General features: G+C 37.4%; 1 protein-coding gene across 3 annotated transcripts in view; it reads right to left on the bottom strand.

Moving 5' to 3' along the window:
• LOC131029530 (prolyl 4-hydroxylase 1) overlaps positions 1-14,047 on the bottom strand; it is a 213,778-nt gene that overhangs the window by 104,434 nt on the left and 95,297 nt on the right. For all 3 annotated transcript variants that reach the window (XR_009102788.2, XM_057960037.2, XM_057960036.2), the window contains one exon: positions 4,080-4,154. Coding sequence is in view for 2 of the 3 variants with exons in the window: in XM_057960037.2 (XP_057816020.1) it covers positions 4,080-4,154 (75 nt within the window). In the remaining variant the exon portion in view is untranslated. The remainder of the gene's footprint in view (positions 1-4,079; positions 4,155-14,047) is intronic.

Raw genomic sequence — 14,047 nt, 5'->3', positions numbered from 1 at the left:
TTAGCTTTGAAGTATTGATGAACTTTTGATGTCACCATTGTCTCTCTCCTTCGGAATTCCTTCTTCTGTGACTCCCTTCATGTCATTGATGTTGTAGATCATGTCTTCATGCAAGTGAATGCTTCTTGTTTGATCTCCTTATTTCTTTCGTCATCTCCTGCAAACCAAACAAGCAAGTATCAAATAGATTTAATAAGAGCATATGAAGAGAATTCGCCCTCATGAAGGGACACTTGAAGTTGTTTTTCGCTCTTAAAGAGGAGCTCTTTGAATGTTTATTCTGCCCCCTAATGTTCATGGTGTTCACTTAGATTGTCTTTGAACTCACTTTCATTCATTTATCTTCATTCTACAAGCTCAACTTTAAAGCCTTTATAACGAACCACTTAGGGAGAGGCCTCTTTAGGAATTTTGCATTGAGAGTGGAGCACATGAAGTTCACTACCAAATTCTTGCTCTTGAAGTTTGCCTTGACTTTGCTTCATATGAAGTGATCTTGGAACTTCTATCTTCCATCTTTTCAACTCGAAATGACTCTTTCCAATCATCAAATCTCTTCCAATGTAGTGGTATTGTAGTCAATCTTGTGAATTCACCCTCAATTAGAAACACATGAAGTAGAGTTCACTCCATAACTTTTACACTTGAAACTCACTCTTGAAGCTCAGAACATGAAGTTCGCTCCCTTATGTCCATTCGTGAAGTTCACTCTTGTACGTTGGAGGGTAAAATACGCTCCCCTCTTTGAATCCATGAAGTTTGCTTATGTTGTTGAGTTTGTGAAGTTCAATATGAAATTCGCTCATGCATGTTAATTCATGAAGTTGAGGTATGCCCATGTAGGTTTGAAGATGAAGATTGATCTAGATGGTGTGCACGTGAAGCTTGTTTCAATCACCTTGCTCATTATCTTGTCTTTCTCAACTCATGAAATTTGCTCCAATCTTCTAAGTTATGAAGTTCACCTTTGTGGAAATTCGTTCCAAATCCTCAATTCCTGAAGTTCGCTCCAAACCTTGAGCTCATGAAGTTTGCTCAAAACCTTGAACTCATGAAATTCGCTTATGTTTCTCAATACACTTGAATTCGCTCTTCTACATTTGATCATGAATTTTGCTCCATTTCCCTAACTCATGAAGTGCATTTTGTATAAAATTCGCTCCATTTCATTGATTCAAGAAGTTCATTTTGTAAAGTTCGCCCCAAATGTCCCAAACATGAAATTTGCTCCTATTTTTCAACTCATGAAGTGCATTTGAAATCCGCTCTAAGGGGTGTGCGCATGATGTCTTATTTCAATCACCTTGCTTGCTAAGCTTGCTTGACTCTTCCAAACATGAAGTTCGCTCCAAACATTTAAGTCATGAAGTTCGCTCCAAACATTTAAGTCATGAAGTTCGCTCCAAAAGTCGAAGTCATGAAGTTCGCTCCAAAAGTCGAAGTCATGAAGTTCCTTGGCATTGTTTGATCATGGAGTAGGCGCTTTTTGAATTTCCCTCAATCTTCTACTTTTAACATGAAGTTCGCTCCAATATCTCAACTAATGAAATTCGCTCCAAAGTGGCAACTTATGAAGTTCGCTCCAAAGTGGCAACTTATGAAGTTCGCTCCAAAGTGGCAACTCATGAAGTTCGCTCCAAAGTGGCAACTCATGAAGTTCGCTTGGCATTGAATCCATTCAAGGTGATTACTATCAAACATCCTTCATTTCTCTTTCAACTACGCTCATGTAGGCTTGCTAATGTATGCTCATTGATGAAATTCGCTCCAAGAGGTGAAGTCATGAAGTTCGCTTCAAGGTGGCAAGTCACGAAGTTCGCTTGTGAATGCTTGAACATGAAGTGAGTGGTTCCAAATTTCCTTCATCTCTGTCTTCCATTTCGCTTGTGAAGCGTTGAAGGTGAAATTCGCTCCAATACCCCAACTCATGAAGTTCGCTCCAAAAGTGCAACTCATGAAGTAGAAAATTCACTCCAAATGGGTGAACTCATGAAGTTGGAAGTGTTGGTGTTGGAAATAAGCCACACCCGGACCGACGATGGACTGGTCCAAGAGGGGCCAGTAGCTCAGTAGTAGAGCACTCCAACAGCATATGGAAGGTCCTAGGTTCAAGTCCTAGCTAGTCCATGTCTCAACATGGTATTAGGTCCAGGCTAGGAGCCCCAAGCACACGAGAGGTGTGGCTTAAGGGGGGGTGTTGGTGTTGGAAATAAGCCACACCCGGACCGACGATGGACTGGTCCAAGAGGGGCCAGTAGCTCAGTGGAAGAGCACTCCAGCTGCGTATGGAAGGTCCTAGGTTCGAGTCCTAGCTGGTCCATGTCTCAACAGGAAATTCCCTCCAAAAGGTGAACTCATGAAGTTTGCTCCAAAAGCTCAACTTATTAAGGTCGCTCTAAGATGGCAAGTCATGAAGTCCGTTGATCATTCACTTGTCCTTGAAGATGAAGTTCTTCCAGAGGATGTGTTTATGAGGTGGATTTCAAATCAAGACCAAACTCCCTTTCACTTTCACTTACTTTCTCAACTTCAGTACATGATAACTTGCTCAACATGAGATCTTAGAGTGAGTCTTTGTTTTGTGGGAGAAGTGCAAGATATTCACTACACAAGGAATGTTCATGAAGTGAAGTGAAGTTCCTTTAAGAGGAGCACTCGAAGTGACCTTCAAATTGGCAAACCTTTGAACTCATGATATCTAGACTTTGCAAGCTCACTTCACACTCATGCAAGACTATCCTCCTGACTCTTAGCCATTCTTGACGACCTATACCCCTCTAATGCAAAGGCTAATAGCAAAAGACTCAAACACTACCTAGAAAGAAGAAAAAAAGTAGGGGTCCCCACTTGCGACGGGGCAATGTGTGAATATATCACAACAGGTGGGCAATTCATTTCTAAGAGTTTGAAAACTTATCTATCCACACCGTAATATTACTTGGGGCCCACAAAGACCATTACAGCCTCTTTGAAGCTGCTGCTCCAAATATTTAAACTGTCTTCAGTAACACAATTGAAATTAATACATACTTCTTGCTGCAACATCTGTAATCTCTCATTTTGTAAAGATGGGGACACCATGAATAGATGACATCTTCATCTAGTAAAACATAATACAGATTATATATATATATATATATATAACTAAAAGACTTAAAAAGTATTATAAGTTTAATTGAATTAAAAAATAGACAATAAGTAACACAATAAAATGTATTTAAAGCCAAAATTACACCTTTAATTTATAACTCTTAATTATAAAATAACTAAAACAAATAATTGTAATTAAAATCAGCCAAAACATATGTTCTATCTGATCAGAAATTTATTGAAGACAACCTAAATTTATCAAGAACTTTATGCCATATTTTATATATTTTCCATGTCATTCAGGAGCCATTATCACTGTGAAAGCCTGTCATGGATGCCATTACCATTAGAATAAAGAAATTATCAAGGAAAACAAATTGACATGAAGTTGCATGTTGTTTATCTAGAGTGAATGCCATACTGATGAGATGGGTTCAAGCCTCAGTAGAAATATTCCTGGTGTTAAAGCAACCTTGTGAATATAGAACAAATGCCAGACAAAGATCAGTGTAAATTCAAGGCGAATTCAGATGAAATGTAGACCACTCAGCGGGAACATCAAGCTAAACAATTTTAAGCTTTCTAGTACAATCCAGCACTTGTTTGGTGTATTGCTGAACAAAAAGAACTCAGAAAGAAACAAAATGTTTAGTTGTTGGCTCATATTGACCTTATAGTTGTTGTTTTTTATTCAATTTATTAAATCATCACTGTTGAACAAGTTTATTGGGATGCAATTATATTTGGCAATTTCCAATTTTATGGGAGAAAATATCGACTATGGTGATTAATCATAAACTATAAGGCTAAGATTACCATATTTTTGAAACAAACCAATTTCTCACCATTCAAGGCTTAGCTTTGTGCACAAGATCACTCATCTTTTCTTGATAATTCAAGCTAAATAAAATTCTATGTACATTGAAATGCAAATAAGACCAAGACATTTCCTTCTACAAAATTAAACACAAAAATTATAGTATACATGCCTTGCCTGTTTTAGTATCCACAACAGTAGAAACACGAAGTCTAGGTCGAGCAATTGCAATCAGATAATCACACTCCTGTAAAGGGAAATCACAATATCAAAACTGGGTGCGAAGATTACACTTGTAAATGAGAGATTGACTTTATACTCTTAATAGAAATTATAGATCATCTTTATACCCTTACTTCTGAGAATAATAAGAAACTAAAATTCTTTTGGATTCTGAAAACAAGGGCAATACAAACTCATACTAAGCATTTGGAAGTAAACTGAAAACAAATCTAGAAATTCAAATAAGTTGCAGCCATAAACATGGCAAACACAGTACATAGCAAGCCCATATAGAACCCATCAAAGTTGCAAATCAGCTCATGAAAGCTTGGACAGCGAGAAAAGATCCCATATTCTAGCGAGAAGACTGGTGAGTAATCATAGCAGTGATAACTGTAGCCAAAGATGGAAGTTGTGAAATGTTTCCTTGTATTTTGAATAATTCCTGAATAAAATTATGTTTTTGGATTTCTACAAGTTTCCAGGATAAAATGCATATATGTCTTTTGTCTAAAATGCAACAATTATCAAGACAATTTCAAATTTCCAAGCAGTATTTGCAATCACAATAATTCATAAAATAAAAACGCAAGAACCTGTTTTATCCTTGGGCTGGGCAATCAAAACTGAAGTCACTTGGCACAGCAACCAGACCATTGTAGGTCCCAAGTCTCCTTGTTTATTGGCAATTTATTTATCTGCAGAGGTGGCTGGTTGTGGACTTCTTATAAACTTCCCACTTTTCCCTTAAGGTGGAGGCTGGTCAAAGGGGTCCAAAAGAAGTGGTTTACATGCTGCGCAAGCAGCAATAGCTGCCACAAATTTATTTTATCAAGAAATATTCTCCTAAATGCTGCACTATGCTATTTGCGGCCCACGAATCCCTCTTTTCTGATCCGTTTTATTCCTCGATTCCCCATCCTTGAATGCCTTTGATCTGTACTGAATTTAATAAAGCTGATGATGTGTGATGCTAGGGACAAATGGTGCGTCAGCCAAAGTAATTCACACACTTTTCTTTTGCAAATAAAACTACAAACTACCTGTTGATGTGTTTTTTAGGACACCTCAAACACAGAATCAAATACCAAGTATTCTATCCTCTCTTGAACAAAGAAACCTCATATGCTAAACAATATGATAAAATAAGTCAACTCCGAGGTTTACAATGCAAACAATCAGCTTTAATGTTAGATAGACTCGGTGAATGTGACGTGATAATGCTAGTATTCACAAAAGGACTTCCGCTTTGCAAAACTGAAACGTGGAATACTAAACTCACTTGGAAAATAAAAGACAAAAAGATGAAGGGTTAAGCAATCTAATCTAAACTTAAGGACAATGATGATAAAGGATAGTGCTTAGATAGATGGATCCCATAATCAAGCCTTGCTTCACCATGAGGAAACGAACTACACAAAACTGATGCAATCTCCAAAGGAAACGAAGGAATTTCATATTGTAAAACAAAGATGAAAAACTCTTAATCGGCAATAAATCTTTTGGCCCAAAATTTTTTTAAAAATCGGGACTTGGCAAAAAATCAGCAATAAAAAGGCAAATTTATCGAACATTTGAAAATGTATAATTTCTAAAAATATGCTTAAAAAATAGACATATACACTAAATTTATAGAACATAATAACATATTACTGGTTTCCATCATATATTAATCATAGTTTGAGTCAAATACATATCATATAGCTATCATATACCAAAAAACAATTATAACTTCTAAACAAGTTTGAGTCAAATGCATATCATTGAGTCTAGAGTTAGACCACAAAACAAATACAATCTCTACAGTCAGAATACATATTAAGTTCAAGCTTTCGTATCAATGCAAAATAGAAATCATAGATTTTGTCTACAACAAAAGCTCAAAAAACTCTGTTGCTGCTGAGTGGGTGCTGAAGTAGATGGTCCTGTTGCTGCAATATCCTCAACAGGTGAGGCAACTACCTCTTCTGGATTAGCAAACTCATCTCCTGCCTCCACACGTTCTGCCACTTTTGCCGCCCATTCAACTATCTGTTGGTGTATGTTTCATCATATATCAAACATTAGAATAAAATATCCAAGGATACTCTATCCTCTCCTGAACAAAATCACTACTTGTGCCAAGATTGCGAGAAAGACCACAAGGCGACTCCAAGGTCTATATGTGCAAACAAGCGACTTTATGCGGATAGCTTCTTTGGTAGTGTATGCTGAGAATCTCAAGGGAGACTTACGCTTGGCTTGTTCAATTCAGAATGAAGACCTATCATTTGGGTTTTGGATCATGGATTTCAAGAAAACTGAAAAGGAGATAAGGTTTAGAAATTCTAATCTATTCCTAAGAATTCCAGAGAAGGTAAAGATTGGGTGAAACTAACAACAACACTTTGTTTCGCCACACTTAGGACAACCACGCAATGTATGTGCAATCTTCTAAGGTTGTGCTTAAGATTTTCACACTTTTGAATAATACCAACAATTGAACAATATTACTCAAAGTAGAAGTTAGGCATCCACATCAAAAGCTCAGGCTAACTTTACACATTGAATGAAAATCATCCATCCAACAAAAGTATGAGCAAAAGTTTCACCAATCTAAACTATCAAATCCTTCATTCATCTAACATAAATGAAATAAAATCTAAAATATAATGAGGGATAAGAACCATGCAGACTCCAAAATAAGGGAAATAATCACCATCAATACGAACAATGTATTACTTATTATTTTAGAAACCCTAAGCAACAATTGCTTATCTCAACATGTTTTGCAACATGCTCCCATAATTTACAAATGAGGGTTGAGCTCAATTTATAGGTTCCCCAGTTACAATTCAATGGCCAAGATTGATTTCCAATTAACGGTCGAGATTAAAACAACCTAACCCTAATCAAAGTTTCCCAAAATAGGTCAAATATTCATCGAATGAGAGACAAGTGGCATAAGATGCTATTTTTAAGGATTGCACCCCCTTCTCCTGTTGAGAGGCAAAATGTTCAATGACCCTGGACATGTTGTCTTGGGACAATTGAATATCCTCCTTGAATTCTCCAATTTGTGCTGAAAAAATGCCTATGTATGGAAATTTGCTTGAAATAGTCTTCTTGCCACCATCTAATCTTGATTGGGAGCTTGTCTTTGACCCTTCAAGAGATGAAATTCTTCTAGAAATTTCACCAAGCTTGAAGAATTTTCTTGATGCCTGGAAACTCTTTCAAGTGTCTTGAATTTGGAGAAGAATTCCCTTGTGCCTTTGCCACAATGAAAGAAATTGTAACTTTTTTTGTGAAGTATCTCCCATACTTAGCCAGATTTGGCTAGTCAATTTCATTTTGTGCAACTTTCACGTGGATCCTTTCTAGCCAAGATTTTGACCATTTCTATGTTTGGACACACTTTGTTTGTGGATTTGCCTTCAATTTTGGATTTGGCTTGTGCTGAGTAGAACAAACTCCGCCTTTGGACAAGAATTTTATTCATCTCCTCTTTATTTTCCTCTTTGTTCTTCTTCTTTCTTCTTGTTTCCTCTCCACTCTGTCAAAATTTGATTCTTTTAGTTGTGGAAAATTCCATACTTAGCCATTTTTTATGTGTCTTCAGCACAACAAGTCGATTGTCTTCATGTCTTATCCTTGAGCCATAGGCAAATTTTCATGTCTTATCCTTGAGCCATAGGCAAATTTTCATGTCTTGCTTGGGCATCTTCACATACTCCATTTATGCCTAGGTAAACTTGGAATGTCTTGCCAACTTGTGTTTCATCAAAGCATTTGGACAATTTACCTTGGGAAATTTTAAATTTCCTTAGGCAAATCTTCGTGTTTTCCTTGGACTTTTCTTTGTCTTATACTTTTTAAATTTTTATGCCATGTCTATGTTGTCATGCACTTTTCCCTTCAAGGCAGACTTTGAGACCCTTTTGCCATGCCCTATGCTTCCATATTAGTGTTGGGCGGAGTTTGAACACTCTTGGACAACTTTCTTTCTCTCTTGGCTAGGTGGACTTAGGTTGTCCTTAGACATATCTTTTTCATGCTTTTCTGCATTATAACCTTTTCTTGATTTTCCATGTGGTGAACTTTATGTCTTGTTGGACAAAGCAGACTTGAAGTTACCTTAGACATGGCGGACTTTGCTAATCTTTTGCCATTCCTCTCTTGCCTAAGTCGAACATTGTATCATGATGGACAGTGTTGAGAAGGCGCACTTAGAGGCCTCTTTGCCAACGCAGATTTGGCACGTGTTTGGACATCTTTTCCATGGCAGAGATAAAGATTGTTTTGCCGTATTTGTATGTCCTAGGGCGGACTTTGCCTTGGTTCAGACATTCCAACCTTTCACCTTCCTTGGCGGACTGCATACCTCAAATGGCTTGGGCAGAGTTTGAAGATGTCTAGCCAATTTATGTTTCCTTAGCCTTACTTTTTTTCTTCCAACTTGGGCGGACTTGGAGTATGATTTGACATGGGCGGAGTTTAACGTTCCTTAGCCAACTTCTTATCTACCTCTCAAACCTTGCCTTTCTTTTCTTCATGGCGGAGTTGGAAGAAGCCTTTAGAAATTATGCATAGGGCGGACTTGGGAGGAGCTTGGACAAGTTGCCTTGTTCGGAGTTTGATGTAGTCCTGACATTTCCATTGGGCAGACTTGGAAGACACGATGCCAACTTTGTCTTGAGCTTCTTCATGCCATGTTTACAAGCCACTTCTCTTGGGCAGACTTCATGGATGTCCTGCCATTCTTCTCCACCATACTTATTCAAATTGTCATGTTCATCTTCCTTGGGCGGATTTGCTTCTTGCTTAGCGAATTTTCCTTGACACAGCCAAATCTTTGAATTTTTTATTCTCCAAGGTATCAACACTTAGCCAAATTTTTGAATTTTTTCCTTAACCAAAGGTAGGAGTTTGATAAACCTTCGCCATGGGTTACTTGATTGACGGTAGGAGTTTGCTAGTGCTTGGACAACTTTTCTTGTGCATGAGCGGATTTTGAAGAGTCTTAGCCATCTTAGACAAGGCGGACCTTGATGTGTCTTGGACATGCTTTCCACTTCATGTTGCCTTTGCCATCCTTCTTCACCTTGGCGGACTTGGTAGTCTATGTGCCATTCTTGAATGTGCTTAGGCCTGAACATGATTCCAAGCTGATCAAACCTTGTTCCCTTATCATGGGTAAATTTTAACTTGCACAGCCATGAATTTTGATCTTCCATGCTTCTAAACAAGGTGAACTTCAACCTTTGTCTGCCTTAACCTGCAAAAACACATCAAAATTCCATATTATTTTCAGATTTTAATTCTGATCTTTAATCCTCTTTTCTGAAAATTTCACTTTCAGCCTGTCAAAAGGTTAAGTTTCTGCGAAAAAGCGGACTGAAAGTGAAGGATTTGGTCAAAAAAATTGATAAAATTGAGAGAAATAAGACAGAAAGGTAAGAAAATTCAGTCGGATTGAATCTTTGAATGTCGGAAATTTACCTTCAACTCTGAAATTTTGTCTTAAAATCTAAAAAAAAGCACCCAATTTCTTGATTTCAACACTTATATGATGTAAATCTCCACTTCAATGCTTGAATCTTGACTTTGTTGCTACTCCAAGGCTTGAAGGAAGACTGATTACTTGCTCAATTATTTGAATGCTTAATCTCATGTGTGTATAATGATTGCTAAATTGAGAAAATCAAGATGAGTGCGTACATTACATTCTCAATTACATTGACATGGGCCCACAAATGCAGAGGTCACATCACGCAACAAATTCCATAGGTGCGCAATCAAGAAGAATTTTATTCTAGAAAAAATTTCTTCAAAAATTCAAAATTCACGAATTTTGACAGAAAACTTCTTCTCAATTGCTCTCCAACTTCTCAACCTGAATAATAAATTGTGAAAGTGAATGGTTGAAAATATATAAAAGTTTTATTTTTTGTTTTTTTTAATTATTTTATTATCTTTGTGTGTGTTTTGTTTTAAGTCTTTCCAAAAAGGAAAGTTTATTTTCCTCTCAAAATTTCATCCTTATCAAGGAATATTCTAGAACTTTCTTTTTTGAGAATATATATATTTTTTGTTTTGAAAATATCCTAAGAGTGGAATTTTTTCTTGAAAATATTTTTTTTTGTTTTGGAAAATAATTAAATTTTTTATGTGACAAATTTATTTTCCAACTTGCTTTACAGTTCCATCCCTTAGTTTTTTTTTTTGTTTTTTTTTTCCAACATGGTCTTAACCTCAAGTAGGAGTTTAACTAACTCTTGCCAAGAGTTAATTAGTCATTGGTAGGAGTTTACCAAGTATTGGACATTTTTGCTTGATCAACTTCCTTATGCCTTGGTGGACTTGACTAATCATCTGCCATTTTCATTTCTTCAACTTTGGCAAAATTTTCAATGTGCCATCTCCCAATGTTACCTTTATACTTGATCAACAGTTCATCTGGAACGAAACCCTAATTATGTTTCCACTTTGCTTTTTGCACTTGGAGACCTAATTTTTGAAATCTGAGAACACGGGTAGTAATAATATGGCCTAAAGATCAAAACCCTAACCTCAGAAAAAAGCAAAAAAAAAAAAAAAACCCTTGTTTTTGATACTCAAGAGGCAAAATTTCTCGAATCTGAAGACATGGGCAAGACTAAAATGACCTAAAGAGCAAAACCCTAATATCAAAAAAAAGCAAAAATTTCGAAGCCCTGTTTTTACACCTAGAGAAAAGATTTTCAAATTCCAAGAACATGGATAGTAATAACATGACCCGAGCAACAAAACCCATATGCCACTTTCAAAAAAGCAGAAATTTCTAAAAAATAGCAAGTTGTCAGAAATGACCCAAAGCAATTGTGATCCTCATCCTTTGGATCTTCTGAGCACTTTGACAGCATTCTTACATGACTCTAAGCATGATTTATCAACTTGGCTTGAGATGACCTCAAAACTCTAACTCTTCATTTGCAAAAAGATTAGTGATTAGCAGTTGCGACACCAAAGCAGAACCCTAAAAAGAAAAAACAGGGGGTCCCCGTTTGGAATGGGGTGGTGTGTGAAATAGGTCACAACACTACCTCCCTCTCCATCTCAACTAAGTGATCATTAGTGAAAAATGGTTCCACATCAACATCACTAGTAGCACCATCAAGTTCAGCAATCCAATCCGCTAAATATGGATCAATCTCATCTAGGTCAAGTGTATCATATGAATTGTTCCCTTGTACCCTCTTTTCATGCAATAGAAGGTTGTGCCGCACATATACAAGGTCATTCAAGCACTTTTGAGTCAACCTATTGCGCTTTTTTGTGTGAATGGCCTCAAAGACGCTCCAATTGTGCTCACAACCAAAAGCACTACAAGACTGAGATAATATGTGGATTGCAAGCCTTTGATGATTAGGCGTTGTGGCACCTTAATCTTCCCAACACAAATCTGCAAGGATACAAATTGGCATTTATAACTTGGTAGACATTTTTATAAACTTAAAGATTGAAATAAATGGTAAATCAAATTTAAGAGCACATTTGTTTTTACCTGGCAGCAGAGATCTCTCTTACAAACACAAATAGGTGAAGAAAACAATAGCTCATCTTCCTTCTTATAACTCTGTAATTGATCACAAATGAGGTCTTGGATATTTCCATCAACAACTAACCTCTGAATATATGTGTCGAGGTCAATCTGAACCTCTGCATCTATTTTGAAAGTGCAGGAGTAAAAGAACTTGGGGTTCAAATAGTAGGCATGACTAAGCATGACTACAATCAAGATTTAATACATAACCACGTCCACATTTGGCTAGCCCATTCAATAGCATAAGGGACATAGTTACGTATCAATCTTGTGCCATTTCATTTTTATTGGTGGATAGATCTGTATTGGATCGCACATTGGTTTGTAAAAAATTGACTTCAACAGCATATATGAAAATTTGACTTCATTTATATTAGTAAAAAATAATGGATTATTGGGTTTGGGTTGTCTAGTAGTAGCCAAAGCCTACCACAATCGGAAAAAGCTAATACTCCCCGTTGAAATTGTGGTAGGATATATAATTGATCTAAAGAATCAGACAATGTGTGAGGAACTTCCTTGAATTCATCAGATATAGAATTTGGAGAGTGGCCAAAATGATCAGGGCCCTGTTGTGCGTATCGCACACACACCCCGTCTTTGACCGGGGACCCCCGTTCTAGGTTATATCCGCCCGATGGAAGAGAGAAACTGCCAAGTTGTCCTCATCACCTGAAGTCTTTGCCAGTAAAACGAGGTCCGAAGTTTGCAAATGACCAAACAGATCCGAAGTTGCCAAAACCCCGAAAATGCCAAAAATCGCGCAAGGGTAAGATGAAAGTTTTAAAAGCTCCCAAAGCATGTAAAACACCGAAGTTCAGCAACTAAACTGCACGAAGTATGAGGTTTTAAGAAGCCTTGCAATCACCATTAAATCGCCGAAGTTCGTAAAATGCTCCAAAGCTCCAAAAATCGCGAAAAAGGTAAACCCTATGAAGTGTTTTAAGATTGCTAAAATCGCCCAAGGGGTCGAATTTCGGACCCTGGGGTTAAATTTCAAAAAATTCTAAATTTCCCAAAAATGGCAAATGGTCCGAAATTTACCTTCAAATTGCAAAAACCCCCAAATGGTCCGAATTTCACTTTAAAATATCCAATTTCGAACCCTAGGGCCGAAATTCTAAATTTTGTATAAATTTGCAAAACATGCTAAATGGTTCGAAATTCTGGACAAGTTGTAAAAAGCACCTTAAGCTCCGAATTTGGCCTAAAAATCACGAAATTCCAAACACGCCTTATGGTCCGAAGTTTCTTCAATTTTCAAAAGGGGGCTTAGGGTCCGAAGTTTTTTTGTTGCAAAAAGTGTTAAATGGTTTGAAAATGCCTTAGTAAACAAAAACGTCTAAAAACATCCGAAAATTCCAAAAGGCGTCCAGGTCCGAAACTTCGAAGTTCTTGTAAAATCGCGAAAATCGCAAAGGCTTTAAAATTCCAAAATACTCCAAATCCGCCAAAAGGCGTGAAAGCTCCAAAAGGTCCAAAAAGAATGCAGCCTCCGAAGTTCACGCAGGTCGGGCAAACACGAAGTATAAGTTTTGGAAGGGCCTCCATATTCGCCGAAGGGTCCGAAGTTGGAAGATAAAACGCAGTTGAAATTCCAAAGTCCCCTACTTCTCCAAAAATTGCGATGCATAGGCCCAAATATAGGGAATTCGAAATTAATAAACCCCCCCCCCCATTCTCCGAAATTCACCAAAAAGGCCATGAGTGTTAGGATTTTAAAAATTTGCAGGAGCTCTTCAAACCTCCCGAGTCGTGCTATAGGAAGTTTTCAAAACACCATAAACCCATTCAAAACGCCCATGACTCCAAAGGTAAAATCACACAAAAGTAAATCGCCCAAACACCATCAAGACCAAGGATCAGATTTCACATTCGAAGAGAAAGGAGAAGCATTTTCAAGATACATCTCACAAAGAGCTTCTCAAGCCAGACGTCGTAATTAAATTTGATATTTGTTAAAATTAATCTACTGAAGTGAAATTGGTTGATTGATCGTAGGACGTCATCGAAGAACCAGGAGAAGGCCTCAAACGCAAATCAAGGAAGGATCGCAATCCAAGGCCAAGCGCTGGAAGCTAGAGGAGAAAGATGCAATGCAGGATCAAAGCAATGAAGCATTGGGAAGTGTGCCACCCAGTGCCAAAGACCGAAGAACATTCCAAATGCAACAATCATGCATTCTCAGGAAAAATGGACGACAACCTAAAGCGCAAATTGGAGACGCGATCGCAAGCGATCAAGAATGACGAACATGTTGCAAAGCGCAAGACAAAGCATTGGGAAGCACGCCACAACCTGAACCACAGAGTTGAAGTCCACTGGCAAGATTGAAGACAAAAAGCAAAAGAACA

The sequence above is a fragment of the Cryptomeria japonica genome, chromosome 5 (genome assembly GCF_030272615.1).
Source record: "Cryptomeria japonica chromosome 5, Sugi_1.0, whole genome shotgun sequence".
Taxonomy (NCBI): Eukaryota; Viridiplantae; Streptophyta; class Pinopsida; order Cupressales; family Cupressaceae; genus Cryptomeria; species Cryptomeria japonica.
This window is presented reverse-complemented; position numbering and strand designations above follow the sequence as displayed.